Source organism: Paramisgurnus dabryanus, chromosome 8 (genome assembly GCF_030506205.2).
Source record: "Paramisgurnus dabryanus chromosome 8, PD_genome_1.1, whole genome shotgun sequence".
Classification (NCBI taxonomy): domain Eukaryota; kingdom Metazoa; phylum Chordata; class Actinopteri; order Cypriniformes; family Cobitidae; genus Paramisgurnus; species Paramisgurnus dabryanus.
Window position 1 is genome coordinate 31,207,621 of NC_133344.1, and position 16,367 is coordinate 31,223,987.

Consider the following 16,367-nt stretch of genomic DNA (forward strand, 5'->3'; position numbering starts at 1 on the left):
AAAAAGAGTTATTAACCACAAACATCAGTGAGTGGTCCATCCCGATGAGCGCTGAGGAAAGTTACACGGGTCACAAGTCAAACGTGTACAGCTACAGTAGCTCTCTGTACGCTCGTTTTAGTTTACAATTAAATATATACACGGAAATATTACAATGTATACTAAATAAATCGTTAATACGCCGCGAAGTGTTAAAATAAAAAATATAAAAGAGTCTCATCGCAAGAGATAACATCCGGTCCACAAGGCTCCGCCCATGTTCATTTACCATTTTGAACGAATTGACATTCTTCCAGTTTATTTTTTATAGAGAAAAAGACTCACTATGAGGTAAACAGATGTTCTCAGTGTCTAGATAGCATTCAACATCTTTCACATTCAATATCCATCTAAATTATAACTGCGACCATAAGCTGAAAATTACACTTAAGTTCACATAGCAAGCGCACTTTATCACGCGCGCATTGAAGCGTCCTCGCGCACACTGGGCGTGTTGACATTATTTTGCGCGATATTTTACGCGACCTGTAATTTGTCGAATTGACTGCAGTTGTGTCGATGTGGAGGCGTTTGAGATGAACCCTTTCTTCACTACAGAACATACATAAGGCCTACAGCTTAACAGGTATATGTTGACTTATTTTTACTATATATAAAATTGTCGTTTAATGTTCAAAGATTTCTATTCATTCGTTTAATAAAAGTATGGGTGTGAATCTGTGGTGGGTTGACAGTGAATCGTTTCGATTCACGATTCATTGGTTTTCAGAGTCCAATCAATAACAAGCAGTAATTTCACTGCGATTCGGTTCAGTTTCTTGTATTCACACGATTCTTCTAAGATTAATACTTAACCACCAAAAATAAAGCTTTGACAAACTATGGTGTATTGCACCATTTATGCTACTTGTAATAAAACCGTGCTGAAAAAACATTAGGAAGGAAATAAATGGTCATTTAATTTATCATCATCATTCTTTATTTCAGACCCACTGGTCCATATAAAAAAGAAAAATAATTTAATTTATTGGTTAAAAATAGTAATTGTTTTGGTTTTGGTGGAAACTATTATAATTTGGTTGGGCCTATGTTGGTAATGTGTTGGTGGTCCTATTGGTGGGATTTTATCTTGTGGATGGGAACCAATAAAACACCATTAAATCCTACTGGAATAAGACCTCACATTCCATAAATGATTATTGTATGGTTTTAAAGGTAAACTGCTAATTTGTCTTTCAACCTCTTTTCACAGTCCTGCACCCAATGGGTTGCTTGTTTAGGAGGCTCATACAAGGAGGACATCATGAATCTGAACGAGAAGAAGCCCAACAAGTGGTGGACTGAACCTGACACGTTCACCATGTTGGCACTCATAGAGCGGATGGGTCTGGTCCACGAGCTGGATAAGAAGCGCCAGCGCAACGAGTCCCTCTTCCGTCGTCTCCGGCTGAGCCTCGCCAAACGCGGCATCCACTTCACCGTCACCCAGATCCGAAACCGCTGGAAAAGCCTTAAACACAAATATAGAAAGATCAAACTGGCGAGCTACCGAAGTCCCACGGCGCGCCTGTCTGCCATTGAGTCTTTCAGATATTTTCACATGCTGGATCACATGTTGGTGCGCAGACCCAATGCTGAAAACGAGGATGAGCTCGCAGACGATCACGTTGGACGATCGCTCGCTGACCTGGATCACCACACAGATAGTATTGTTACCTTTTCTTGATTGTCAATGGCTCTTTGCATGAATTAATGGCACTTTTACTTTCTCTTCTCAACCTGTATGACTTTTTTCATCCGTGAAACACAAAATCAAGTGTTCTTTTTCAGAAAGGGTAGAGACTCCCTTGCAGTTTAAAAATGACCACAGAAATCGCCTAAGTAGTTCTTACACAATATAAATTTAATATATATTGTCTTTATACGTTGCACTTTATTCCATGCCAAATTTAAGTCACTGAATTAAGTCATGTAAACGATTGCAGCCTTCAGAGAATAGAGACTTAGGACAGGGACAGGGATTAGCTTAAGCCATGACTAGGCCTTAGTTTAATTAGGAAATATGTTTGACAAACACAGCTTACTAAAAACATTACTTGTGTGCATTTTGAGGCAAAACAAAGGGCACTGATGTATTTTAAGGTATGTCCATGCCAGTTCTTTCATTGAATAAATAATTTTTTGTATACGTTTTTAAATAACTTGCCCTGCCAAAATTTTCACTGGCCCCAATAAAAAAATGTACATGTCACATTTAAAAAGAATAATTCAAATGTCAAATATAATTGTATACATATACAACAGACGAAAGAAAAATGGCTCCCAACTTTTCTGCTTTACCTTTAAACTGACAGCAAATTGTGCAAAATATTGCATTGTTTTTTTCATCGTGTTTTACCTAAATGAATGTCTGCTTCCAAGTTAAATAATAAACATTGATGAAAATATATTTTAGTGACTGAATGTCAAGCACTGGACCGATCGGGCAAGTGACAATACTTTTTACTTGCCTGAACGTCTCTCACGCTTTCCCCGGGCCACCAGGCAGGCCTTTATGTTGAGCCCTGACCGGTATTTCCTGCGAAGTGAAATAAATGTTTACATGCAAGTCAAAGCCTCGTGTGAGATGTCATAATCACCATTATTAAAATAGGACATGATGAGAATAATATTTAAAGACAGGGTGTTCCTTCCTGTTTAAAAATATACAGCTGCACAACATGCAAGCTGGTTGGAAAGCTTACGTCTGACCCCAGTGTACATTTCTGGCAAAGCTTCTGTTGCCAAGAAGGATTGTAGATGGTATTGTCTCTTCCCATATCCTGCTGAAAAATCCTCATATTTGCATGGCCTAAGGTTTTCTATCTCTGGAGATGTGTGCGATTATGTAAACAATATATGCATGGTCATGGTGAACTACTTTGTTAGCTTGTTTTTCAGCTTGTTAACAAGACTTCCATTGAGTCCTAATTGTATGTCATCATAATTTCTAGAGCTGCACCTAATACCAAGTCTACATGCCAGAATGATTTGTAATGATTTTGTAATTACTTTGCTCTGTTTCATGCTCTTCCAGGTTCATGGCTTGAAAGCGTCATCCCTAAATCTGATCATGAGAACATGGCGTCTAATTTGGAAACCGATGTGGAGGAGAGTGGGAATCCAGAAGATTTGGCAAACTCTGAACCTCCGAGCTGGGCTGTGGGACCAGATGAAGTTATGACTCTTGGCTTGTCAGGAGAATATCTCTATGCAGTGAAGAATTTACCACCATCTCTATGCAATCCCAACAGTACAGAAAGTACAGTAGAGGCCGCTGACTGCAGCCAGGATGATTATCCAGGTAATACGCTGGTTAAGTTCTGTCTTGTAAACAAGCAATGGATGTACACCACCTTATGTAATTTCCAAGAACTGATATTGAGAACTTAAGCGCAACTTTTATCCGTAGGCTGTGTGTAAATTTGCGCAGCCTGATTTTTTTTTTTTTTTGACACACCGTTTGTTACCGATTTTCCGATACTTCTTTTCTCTTTCCGATACCTGGGCAAAGGGTATTTGCCAATACCGATCACTGATGCATGGGTGTGTAGCGTTATATACTGTTCAGCTGTACTAGTCCTGTTTGAATAAAACATGAATAAATACATGCAGTGAACTAGATAATTAAGTAAAAAAAAAACTTTAAATGCAGCCACAAATCTAGCAGGTCTATTTTAGTTTTATAATATAACTATAAAAATAAATCTAGGAATATAAAAAATATATATGAATAATATAAGAAAATAATTTCTTTAAAGCTTAAAATTCCAGAAACAATTTTGTTAAATAAAAACATTTCTGTTTTTAAATACAAAAGCACATAAAAGGTCCTTTAAAAACACTAAGTGCAGGCACAATGTAAGAGACTTGAGTAATAGAGACTGAGGCTATGTTTACATTAATGCGTTTATGCTTTAAAACGCGTTACTTTTGCTACGTTTACGCCTTTCATCTACACTACATCACCGTTTTCGACCCTCATAAACGGATTCGTTCGCAAACGCTGAAGACCCAGTTTTAGTTTGAGAACTCAGACGTTGCTCTGAGTGTAAATGAGCGTAGACGGAGTCTTATGTAAACGAACAGCTGACGTTAACGTGACAGCGCATCATTTTCAAAGTAAAAATTATTTTATTCATGTAAATGTTGGTTTGCAACGGAGGTTTTGCCAAAAATAGTAAACATCTACCAACCTATTATAAACGCTATATCGGATTGTTTTAACATGTATCCTTATAGATAATGTCTGTTTTATATTAATGTTTGAGTATTGTTGGGTTTAATGTGTTTATGTTTTGTTTAAATTTAGTTAGCTTACGAAAGATAGACTGTAATTTTAAACGCCATACAGGCGTTGCAAAGGCCAATATGAAGGGAGAATTGTAATGGGTCAGACATTATTTTCCAGTTTAATGTAAGTTTTGTTTGCTACTTTAAAATGAATTTCGTTTCGGATAATTTGTCTCTTAATTTTAATCGATGTTTTGTTGATAAGTTTTGTGAATATAAATTAATAAAAACAATAAACTCAACGTCATTAATATAATGCTCGTTTAGGCGCTTGGCTTTTAGCTATTTGTGTGTTGCTAGCGGAGGACGTGCACTGACCTCGCACACTTTTAAAAATTAATGCAATAAGCATTTCTGGTAGGCTAAAGCAATACTTCACTTCATACTATGTTTGATTGAAGTTTGCATTTGCTGAAATTTATTTTTGGTTCAAGTTCGCTACTGTTTAGTACTGTTCACTTGAATGCTTTCTTTTTAAATCATAAAGACCTTTCTGTTTAGTTATAAAATCAAAATTAACCTATTAATCATATTAATATGTTGTAGGGGGAGCTAGAACAGTATAAGTGTTTATGTTTTGTTTAAATTTAGTTAGCTTACGAAAGATAGACTGTAATTTTAAACGCCATATAGGCGTTGTAAAGGCCAATATGAAGGGAGAATTGTAATGGGTCAGACATTATTTTCCAGTTTAATGTAAGTTTTGTTTGCTACTTTAAAATGAATTTCGTTTCAGATAATTTGTCTCTTAATTTTAATCGATGTTTTGTTGATACGTTTTGTGAATATAAATTAATAAAAACAATAAACTCAACGTCATTAATATAATGCTCGTTTAGGCGCTTGCGCTATTAGCTGTTTGTGTGTTGCTAGCGGAGGAAGTGCACGGACCTCGCACACTTTTAAAAATTAATGCAATAAGCATTTCTGGTAGGCTAAAGCAATACTTCACATCTTACTATGCTTGATTGAAGTTTGCATTTGCTGAAATTTATTTTTGCTTCAAGTTCGTTACTGTTTAGTACTGTTCACTTGAATGCTTTCTTTTTAAATCATAAAGACCTTTCTGTTTAGTTATAAAATCAAAATTAACATATTAATCATATTAATATGTTGTAGGGGGGAAATAGAACAGTATAAGACTTTCCCAAACACATTTTTATAGGTTCAAAAATAGTGTCTGTTATAGTTGCCAGCAAAGGACCCATGTATGACTTTTTGTCAATATCGCACACCCCTAGGCTGCATAAACATGCAAAGGTAAGCTATTATTAGAGTAATAAGTTATTTTACACTTTTATGCGCATGCCCAGTTACGTGATTGGTCATGTTTCATGCGTTTATGGTGGTGTATAGTGTGGATGAAGATTCTTTTTAAAATGCCAGTATAAACGAGGATCGTTTTCATTTTAAAATGCCGTTTTAAAACGCAAATGCTCTAATGTAAACATGGCCTGAGCTCATTTTTCTCTGTCCTTGTCTTTGTGTAACCATTGTGTTCTTTGGGGTGATGCGTCATTCAAATGCTATATTGAGTTACCCGTTTTAATACTTGTGCCACCCATCAAAATTGCATCATGGCTTATGAGACATGTTGCCGATTTACTTGTCTGAAATACTGCCAAACAGAGGACATATGGCTAGTGCATTTTCATTTATTCTTCTGTGCTCTAAACAGTGGTTGCTTGTGGCAACTTCCTGTGTTTGCATTCAGGGCAGTGAAGAAGAAATGAGTTTCGATTTGTAGTGTTGACTATAGTGGGCATAACCATAGACATTATATACGTAGGTGCCTCATGATTTGCTGGAACGTAATCCAGCGTCGCCACCATGTTGGTTGGGTCTTCTCACTGTGCGCTAGCACCAGAGTCAATCGGAGTCAACGGAGAGCAAGCAACTATGGCCGTATTTTGCAGAGGTGTAAAGTACTCGAGTAAATGTACTTCGTTACTGTACTTAAGTATTTTTTGGGCTACTTTGTACTTGTACTGAGTATCAAAAATATAGGCAACTTTTACTCTCTACTCAATTACATTTTTGATTGGGTATTTGTACTCTTTACTCCACTACATTTGAAATGACACTTAACGTTACTCGCTACATTGTTTATTCGTCAAATAAAAACGAGACGAAAGTGTCAGAGGGTGATGATGGATAGAATCTGTGGTCGCGAGGTTACACGCAAACACAAAACTGAGGGACTTCATTTGGCTCTGCGCAGAGCAATCGTATGAAATCAAAGTACTGCGAGAGCGAATCAAATGCATATGGAGAAGTCTGGTCTCGCGGTACTTTGATGTCAAACGCTGAATGGCTTGCGTTGAGCCACCGTAGCGGGACATCTGCGTGCTGCGTATGTCATAAACTGTAGAGAAAAGTTCGCGTCTGGTCTGAGAGAAGAGATAAAGAGCAAACATATGGATGCATATCACATTTGCTTCAGTCAAGGGACCATTTTTTAAACATGTGATGCTACAATCAAAACAAAAGTGATGCGCGATTGCAGGAGGGTCATCCCGCAACTCAAAGGCAAGCACAAATGTTTATATACTCTGATGCTACCTTATCAGCTAACCTGAGCTGGTACATAACTTGATATAACTTACTATATAAGCCAAAATAAACCAGCGAGGTCCTGTACTGATTGCCCGAGTAACTTAAGTACATTATAAGATTGATAATAAGTGTACAATTTCACTGTCCTCACATTTAATCAAGTATGCTGTAATGTATTTACTGTAAAGAGGGATGCATGACGGAAGAAATGTAGTGCACTTAATGTGAGATATTGGTGTTACGTACTACATGTGTTTTCAATTAATCTTTCAAATGAACAACTTCACGTTTTTAATATGCATTATCATATTTCTGTTAGTGTAATTTTAGTTTACTGGAATTTTCTAAATATAAAAATTATATCTTTTTTAGGATAGGCCTATATAAGAATATTTGGTAACACTTTACAACAAGGTTCATTAGTTAACAGTAGTTAATGTATTAACCAACTTGAACAAACCATGAGCAATACATTTGTTACATCATTTATTCATCTTTGTTAATGTTAGTTAATAAAAATGTAAGCTTTAATTGTTTGTTCATGTTAGTTCAGAGTGCATTAACTAATGTTAACAAGATTTTAATAAAGTATTAGTAATTGTTGAAATTAATATTAACAAAGATGAATAAATGCTGTATAAGTGCAGCTCATTATCAGTTCATGTTAACCAATGTAGCCAACCAATATTAACCAATGAACCCCACTGTAATTTGTTACCATATATTTATATCACAAAGTTAGGCTATATATTTTTCAGCATGGCACATTCAAGTACACAATGACACTAGACTAAAATTAAATGGGTTTAAATTAAATGTAATTTAGATTTCTAGACTAAAATCTTATGGCATTTAGATGAATAAAATTAGACAAAAAACTAAATCAATTCAGATGACAAAAATATGACTAAAGCTAAATAAAATTTTAGTCAAAAGAAGACTATGACTACGTTTAATCTGTTTGTTCTGCCAGGTCAAAATTTTGAGGTGTTTGATTTCTTTTCTATATTAGGAAATAAAACCTCATAAATAAACTTTCTTAGTTTTCACTGCCCAGACCTACAATGTCTCTTTGTGTTGAGGACTATTGCATCTTTGAGCCAACATTCAGTACGAGTAAAAATACTTGAGTACTTTTAAATTGGGTTACTTTAATACTTTTACTCAAGTCGTATTTAAATTGGTGACTTGTAACTTGTAGTGGAGTAATTTTTACAGTAAGGAATTTGTACTTTTACTCAAGTATGGCTTTCAGCTACTCTTTACACCTCTGGTATTTTGTGCAGCTTACGGTTGCAATAAGCGGTGCAGTATTGATACCAGATCACATGGGATTGCCTTTCACAAGTAAGATTGAACAACAATTTAGGTTAGTTTACCATCTATAATATAAGTTCATCGTAACTAACGTTACTTACGTATAACCAAACCATGTGAAAATCCAGTAAAAATTTGGGGAGTTATGATTATTGTAGTTGGGGTTACACACATCCCAGCAGAAATAAATGTGGTTGGGGGTTGCATATTGGGGACCCATCCAAGATGGCGGCCGCATAGAGACGACAGCTCAAGAAAATGCTATCGGATCGGTACATGGGTCCTACGCAGATCTATGACGACATTTTAGATTGTTTGGTAGTACTGTTGGGGGATGTATGTAGTCGAAATTTGAGTTTCAGACAAAGTAATAATAACTATAATAATAATCCTACAAAGATTATTAGGACAGAAAACTTTACAGTCTGAGCCATAATTTAAGACAATTGTAACAAAACTCTCCTTTACATTTCTCAGCGGGAACTTCACAGGACACCAGCAGCCTCATTCTACAGCAGCTCACCGTCTTAAACCACCAGCTTGGAGAACAGCTGGCAGAACAAAAAGCCTTCCATTGCACCATGCTGGGAATGATGGATCGCCAGATACAGGTCCTGGAGCAGCTCTCCAACTTCACCAGAAACCACCAACCTAAACCCGAATCCACTGAGACGGACTCCTCCATCAGTCAGAAAGTACATGAAGCCCTGCTGCGAATCCTGGGGCAGACTCAAACGCAAACACTTCAGCCATGTTCGGCCCTTTCCCCCATACCTAAGACAGAACCTTCACCTTCCTCCTGGAAGGTCTCTGTTTTGGACGTTCACAAGAGGTCACCCTCGATTGAGGTGGAGTTGGGCAATGAGACTCCGCAAACTACAGAGGAGTGCAAAAACTGCCCCTCCAGTCCACCTTCTTTAGAGCTTTCATCTTTAACCAAGAACAATGTTTTGCAGAATGGATTGTGTAATCACAATTGAATGCTACTTATTTGGGACTCTTTATCCTTTTATCAATAGGAAGAGATTACAGATGTTTCAAGAGTTAATGTCTAAAGATCTTTGCACACCTAGTCTGAAATTTGCACACGTTAAAAAATAAATACGACCTCATGTTGTGTCAATCATGGACACACTGCCTCCAAAACGTTTGTACATTCTAAATAAATCGGATCAGGCGTTACATTTTCTCTATTTTTCGCATCAGAAGCAAGCATTTTGAGAGGTGTTTGACAATTCAGAGCCACAGTAAAAGCGAACACCAAAATCCAGAATGCCATTTGACAACTTGATCCAGTTTGTCTCACAGACAAAGAAAGTGCAGAATACAAAGAGCGACAAATTGAAAGTCAAAGTGACTTGATTGTCAAGTATGGTAGCCCATACTCAAAATGTGACCTCTGCATTTGTCTTATCCCAGTAAGTAGGGAAATCACACACTGCAGCATCCGGATGGAATTGGGAATAGACCCTTTTACAGTTGGTAAACAATGTGACGTATTTGTGTGGGCGGGGCTTAGCTGGAGGCTGAAAGATTCCCTTCAACGCTTTAACAGACGGTAGCTAGCGAGTTTTCTTAGCTTTAACCATAGCTGTCGTCATTTTTTTGTCTGGCAATGGCAGCAGGTATCCGATAAAACTTCAAATTGCCTGTTCTTCGTCGATTCTGGCAACCAACAACACAACAACCCAACATTTTAAAAGCTCCTTGTGTAGCCGACCCTGTGTTGGTTCGACCCCGCCTCCAGTAAGTTTTCCGTTTGATTTGCCTCCAGCTAGCGCCGTGACGTATCTGTGACGTCCGCGCAAAAGGGGTCTATAAGGGCACGTTATAGTTGTGCATAGGTCCTACAGGTTCCACGTCGATTTTTGACCTGCAAACACACGGCTGGTAGGCAGTGTCAACACGTGTAGCCACAGTAGCAGCACGGCCGTCAATGAAGAAGCAGCTTTGGAAGTTAATCCACAAACAAAAAAGAAACAGCAACTTGTTGTGTATAATTTGAGAAGACCAGCAATTATGGAAGTAAATAAACAGCGACTTTTGTTGCAGTTTAAGTTAAATCACTCCTCAACTTGGCTCATCTTTGTTTTCACCATCGCAAACGGAAATACCTATGACGCAGTTTTTTTATATGACGGGAGGGGTTTTGGTGGACCAATCACAGCGCTTGCGGTCCGCGCAGAACTGACGCGCTGTAAAAAAATTTTGCGAGGTGCACGTCAGGCTACGGATAACCTACGAGCTTACGCACAACTATAAATCGGGCTTAAGGTGCCTTGCTCAGGGGCTCCTCAGTTGCGACCTGCCGGCCGTGAGACTCGAACCGGCAACCTTCGGGTACCAAAGATTATACAGTTTTGTGCTCAAGTTAACTAAACAAAAGCTTTTTGCTAATTTTAGTCATTCATTCGTAGTGAATTGCGTTAACGATATGAAGACTCCATTTTGTATTTTTATGCAAATTTTTCCGCAATCAATTAATTAATATGTGTCAGTGTGAAAATTCGTCATGCACAGAAACCTTTGTGGCAAAAACGAAAATTTCGGACTTCAGTGTGCAAAGATCTTAAAGATGCAACATCTGAAACATCAATGTCCATTGTTGAGTTTGGCAGACTGTTGACATCTACATTTAGCACTTTTTCAGTTTTCGTAGGAAAGTATTCAACGTTCTGATGTTTTAATCAGTGATACTTTGGGGAAATATAACAGTAGACTTATTTATTGTTTTGATTGCTAAGTAACAGTTGATCTGAATCTTAGATGACAAGTAACTTTGATGTTTAGGAATTGCAGTTCAGACAAAGAAAGCTGTTTGTCTGTAATCATGTCTCAAAGTCTAGAGAAAAAAATATAGCGATCTTTATTAAGATTGAAGTCGCAAAGCTGTGTAAAAGTTTAAATTCTTCCAATTAGGTTTGGGATTATTTTTCTCCAGGGACACACTAATGTACAAGTTTATGACTGATTTTAAACTGTAACATATGTGGTTTAGTATTAACTTTATTAGCCTGTTAATTTGATAAATCAGTAATTGCTTGCCTCTGATCATAAACTAATAGTCATCTTAATATTTGGAATAATGTTAAGATGCTCTTTTTCTCTGAAAGCAGGATAGTCCAGGGTTGTTTTAAATGGGGTTTATCAAAACTAGTTTTGGCATATGGAATCATTTGTTTATTTTCCTCACTATGTAGGATGAATTGCCCTAATGTGGGATATTTTTTGAATTTCACACTTTAATTTGCTCCCTATTTGATGATTGCTCCACCCTCACATATTGTCACTGAACATATGAGAGGTCATTTTATTTTGTTATTTTTTTTGTGATCCCATAGTACTTGCATTCATGTATTTTGGGGGGACCTACAAACAATAGACCTTAGGTGTCCCACATTAGGCTGTGTCTCACTTTAGGGCAATTCACTCCAAGTATGACTCAATTTGCCCACCAAATCTGGGCTTTGAAAAGGTAACATATGCAGTATATTATTTTAAATGCAGCTGCTATGTTTTGTGTTTGAATGATAAAAGTTGTATCAATGAAAAGTTGATTTTGATGCTTCCCATTTACAATTTTATGAATTTGTGACCGTGTCTGTGTGATCCAGGTTATAGTCTTATAATCATATGATGAGGTTATCAACATTTGATTTCACATTGATTTCAATCTTTGACATGACCTCACTCAGTCAATATTAAAGATATCAAAGTTATATTTTCACAGAATGTTCTTTACATTGTTTTGATACCGTTTTCTATATAAACTCATTTTACACAATCTCAAAAATGAAATGGGGTTTTCACAGACTAAGTCACATATCATACCACCATTCTACAAAAGTCAGGTGGTCTGCAGTCTGGCTTAAGAAGTTGTCTTGATTCCCTGTATGTTGTAGCTAGTAGTATAAGCTCCTGACACATGCTGTAGGTAGATATCAATCTATTGATCTTTTTATGAGGGTAAAGAGATTTGTTACAACCCCCAAAAAAACTTCCTGTAGAAGTGGTGTAAGGTGTAATTATAGCAAGTAGCATGAGCCATGTCTTATTATGTGGTGAACTGTCCCATAAGCTTTCAACAGAGAAGGCATATGAATCATTGGGCTCTCTGTTGTGCCTAATTACAAACACAAAGGGTGTGTTCGCAGTGGCATACCATTCAAGCTATTTATTCAGTACACAGCAGTTCTGAAGGCTAGACATGTAATGCCAGAAAGACCTATTACATTATGCAGTAATATACAGATTATATACAGCAAATGCATTCAACATATTTTTGCTACTTAATTTTTAGTATGAAGTGTAAATAGGAAGTAATATCAGATATATTTCCCCAACATATTTCCTCTACTAATTCCAAAAGAAAAGACATTACCAAAATGTAATGCAACACATTTTACAGATAGCCTAATAATTACATCAAATTCTTGTTAGTTTTAAAAAGCATACAAAACTATTGTATACATTTTGATGCACAATTAAAGAGATTTTTAGTAAAAGTAGGCACTAAACAGTAGGCCTATATTTGATGCTAGTTTGCCAAATCCAATTGGAAATGGAGATTTGTGCAGTTGTACTCCGCAGCACTAGGAGGCAGTATTCGCATTTTCTATCAGCGCTACAACCAGAAGACTGGTTTTGTCTGTCTATCTGGTTCTTTATAAATGTATTTATATCTCATCTCTAAAGCTACGTGCAAGCAGTAAGTATTTAAAAATGTGTGTTTATACTGATGTCTTGTCATTTTTAGCGTCAATATTGAGCGAGTTTAAACATTCCTGTCATGAAGCTAGTGTAGCATTATCGTTAGCAGCTAATTGAATCTAACGTATTCACTTGAATAATGATTAACGTTATATGATTACAATATTTTTTTTAAAGTGGGTTTTATATGTGTTTTAAATCAGTTATAAGTAATATAAAACAAATCCAGGTTATGTGACTTTGAACAGCATGCTAGCTAGCATCAGTTCTGATAGTACAGTGTAAACATTACAGTAACATCATTAGATGAATGTACATATCATATAAAGGTCTATCTTATCACAAGTATTGCTATCATATTGATGCAGTCTGTAAAATAATATATGCTGTAAAACTATGAATGTATGAAGATGAATGTAAAGGAAACAGTGTATCTTATGCCATTATTGTGTTTTGTATCGTTGGGATAACTGTAAACCTTATTGTGGAAACCATTACGTCTTTGTTTTGTCTTTCAGATATGGCAGATGATGTTTTGTTTGAATTTCTCCACATGGAGATTGTGTCTCATGTTTACAAAGTACAGGCGATCCGGGGGGACATTGATAAGGTAAGGCTTTGTCTTTTACTGTATGTAGTCTACATGCGATTAAACACAAGTGCATGAGATTAAAGGGATAGATTACCCAAAAAGTAACATTCTGTCATCATTTACTCGCCCTCATGTTCTTTATTTTGTTAAATACCAGACAGAATATTTTGACAAATGATTTTAAGCACAAAGTAGACAGTACTCTTTAACTATGTTTACACGCACAAAATTCAATCCGACTGAATTTAATTCGATGGAAGGTTATGACAATACAGTTTACATGCACCCTAAACATTGCAATCTGATTGAAATGTTTGTTTACATGAACAGTGTACAAGCGCACAGCGTATCAAAATCATCCTTATGGACATTCAAAACTAGACCAAAAGCATCCCAATGACTATTCGCAGCCCAAATACCAATAAATAATGAACAATAAAAAACAACCTGTGGAGACAGTTTAAACAGTAGCCCAAATCTGAACTCGAAAAAAAGCAGGGGACTTGGCACAGTATCTCTTGTTAAGTCCACGCTTTATCTGGATAAATGTATAAAGCTGAGTTGTAGAAAGTTGTTTTTAAGAAGTTTTCAGATATAGGCAATGAAAACACAATTTTTTTAAAGGTACGAGTACGACTCTTATTTTATTGCTTTATGCAACCTAATGTTATGAAACTACACATGAACACTGCAGAATGTTCTGCGTGTGACCCCATGACCTTAATAATGTGTGTTGCCATTGCCTTGCTATTGGATGTTTCTGTGACATGAATCTTGTGATATGTAAATACGAGGTAAATATAAGATGTAAACTTGAGCAAAAGTGTTCAGCGTAATTCACGCGTTTACATGCACACTTTTCTTCTGCTGATCGGATCACAGATCGGAATACACCACCTCTATCAATACGATCCAAATTTTAATCTGATCGACCTCAATCATATTGATTAAGGTGTTTACATGAAGGATTTTTAATAGGATTAAGCCATCAATACGATAACAAACGGATTTTTTAGTTGAATGTAAACATAGCTATTGACTTCCATAGTATTTGTTTTTCCAATTATGGAAGACAGTGGATACAGTCAACTGTGTGATTACCATAATTTATAAAATATGTTTTGTGTGTTCAGAATAACAAATGAAGAAACTCCTACAGCTTTAGAATAAACTGGTGAATAAATGATGACAAAATTTACATTTTTGGGTGAACTATCTCTTTAAGATTGCATGCATATACATTTATCCCATGCAACACATTTATTCTCGGCATGGGTAATAAAAAGTGATCGTATATCATCAGAATAAAATATTACTTTGCTAATATGCAACTAATCCAAGTTGTATCCCAATAAATGCTTACAAAAGTCAATTCAGATATACAGATTCAGTGGTTTATTATCATTTAGCTTTCTGAGCTTTATATATTGCTCATAGATAGATGTATTATATTTAAATATATATATTTATGTTTTGCATCATTTTAGTTTGCTTATATTTTCATTCCTAAGGAAAGAGTGACATGTGTATCTACTCTGGAGGCAATGGGCTTCAGAGTTGGACAAGGTCTGATCGAAAGGTGATTTTCCGCTCTTTTATTTTTTTATTTTTTACATGCACTGTTTGAATCACTTGAATGTAAAATATTAAACCCAGTTACTATCGACTTACCATTAGCATGCTGTTTGTATTTTCGAGGTATACAAAAGATTGCCCCAGTTTTAAAGATGACTTGGATGTTATGAAGTTCCTCTGTAAAGACTTCTGGAGCACCATCTTCAGAAAACAAATTGACAACTTGAGGACCAACCATCAGGTCTGACATTTCAACCAATGCGGTGTTTTACAAGTGGTAAAACATGTGTAGCATTTTGTTTGGTATTATTATCATCACTTCTTCTCTCTCTCTCTCTCTCTCTCTCTCTCTCTCTCTCTCTCTCTCTCTCTCTCTCTCTCTCTCTCTCTCTCTCTCTCTCTCTCTCTCTCTCTCTCTCTCTCTCTCTCTCTCTCTCTCTCTCTCTCTCTCTCTCTCTCTCTCTCTCTCTCTCTCTCTCTCTCTCTCTCTCTTTGTTCCAGGGCACATTTGTCTTACAAGATAATAAATTTACATTGCTGACACAGTTGTCCAATGGAAAGCAATACCTTGAAGAAGCCCCTAAAGTAAGAATCTGTCGATAATGTTTAGATGTACATGTTATACCACATTTTTCCATTGACATGTATTTTAATAATATAATGATTTAGATACTAGCAGTGACTCTCTGTTTGTTTTTCTTCTCTGTAGTATTTGGCCTTTTCTTGTGGTATGATCCGGGGAGCTCTGTCGAATCTGGGCTTGGAGGGTGTTGTGACCGCAGAAGTATCTGTAATGCCATCATGTAAGTTTGAGTCAATTTTACAAGCATGCATTTAAAAAAAAAAAAAATATATAGAAATAAATTTTTTGGGAAATTTTGAGGTGTTAATAAACAATGATATTGGGACTGCATCGTTGTAAATCTTTTTTATTTGTTTGTAGGCAAATTCCAGGTTGTAGTTCAGAAAAGCTAAGATGACGTAGCAGCCGGCATGTTATAACCAGTAAACAGCCAGGTTTGAACAAAACTTTATGAATGTGACTTACATGGATTTACATTCTGAATGGTTACATCAGAATGGCTGTTTGTAATGTTATGTTTGATATAATGCTGTTTGCATTTAAGTAAGACAGTTACATCTATTCACTGTTGTAATTCATGCATATACAACTGTTTTGATGTTCTACGCCAAAATATATACTTTTGATAATAATAGAAACATTCATAATCTACCTCGACCTTACAGTTAATGAATAATAACAGAAGGAAAGTTTCATAAAAGT

The 16,367-nt window shown here is 36.2% G+C and overlaps 2 protein-coding genes across 2 annotated transcripts; both read left to right on the forward strand.

Moving 5' to 3' along the window:
• The first annotated feature begins 283 nt into the window (after positions 1 to 283).
• LOC135771341 (uncharacterized) lies at positions 284 to 11,876 on the forward strand. The gene is made up of 4 exons (XM_065281540.2): positions 284 to 625; positions 1,253 to 1,706; positions 3,077 to 3,343; positions 8,683 to 11,876. Exons 2-4 carry the CDS (start codon positions 1,304 to 1,306, stop codon positions 9,183 to 9,185), a joined length of 1,173 nt encoding a protein of 390 aa, XP_065137612.1. The 5' UTR covers positions 284 to 625; positions 1,253 to 1,303; the 3' UTR covers positions 9,186 to 11,876.
• Positions 11,877 to 12,806: 930 nt separating this feature from the next.
• trappc6bl (trafficking protein particle complex subunit 6B, like) lies at positions 12,807 to 16,361 on the forward strand. Its single transcript, XM_065281541.2, has 7 exons — positions 12,807 to 12,913; positions 13,434 to 13,525; positions 15,019 to 15,086; positions 15,206 to 15,323; positions 15,584 to 15,667; positions 15,792 to 15,885; positions 16,026 to 16,361. The coding sequence occupies exons 2-7, from the start codon at positions 13,436 to 13,438 to the stop codon at positions 16,055 to 16,057; spliced, it is 486 nt and encodes a 161-aa protein (XP_065137613.1). The 5' UTR covers positions 12,807 to 12,913; positions 13,434 to 13,435; the 3' UTR covers positions 16,058 to 16,361.
• Positions 16,362 to 16,367: the final 6 nt, after the last annotated feature.

Bases quoted from the DNA above. Each gene is read 5' to 3' on its own strand.
- LOC135771341 (XM_065281540.2), top strand. From the start codon at position 1,304: ATGAATCTGAACGAGAAGAAGCCCAACAAGTGGTGGACTGAACCTGAC. The intron at 1,707-3,076 runs GTATTGTTACCT...ATGCTCTTCCAG, and splicing joins CCTGGATCACCACACAGATA to GTTCATGGCTTGAAAGCGTC. The intron at 3,344-8,682 runs GTAATACGCTGG...TACATTTCTCAG, and splicing joins CAGCCAGGATGATTATCCAG to CGGGAACTTCACAGGACACC.
- trappc6bl (XM_065281541.2), top strand. From the start codon at position 13,436: ATGGCAGATGATGTTTTGTTTGAATTTCTCCACATGGAGATTGTGTCT. The intron at 15,087-15,205 runs GTGATTTTCCGC...TGTATTTTCGAG, and splicing joins GGACAAGGTCTGATCGAAAG to GTATACAAAAGATTGCCCCA. The intron at 15,324-15,583 runs GTCTGACATTTC...TCTTTGTTCCAG, and splicing joins ACTTGAGGACCAACCATCAG to GGCACATTTGTCTTACAAGA.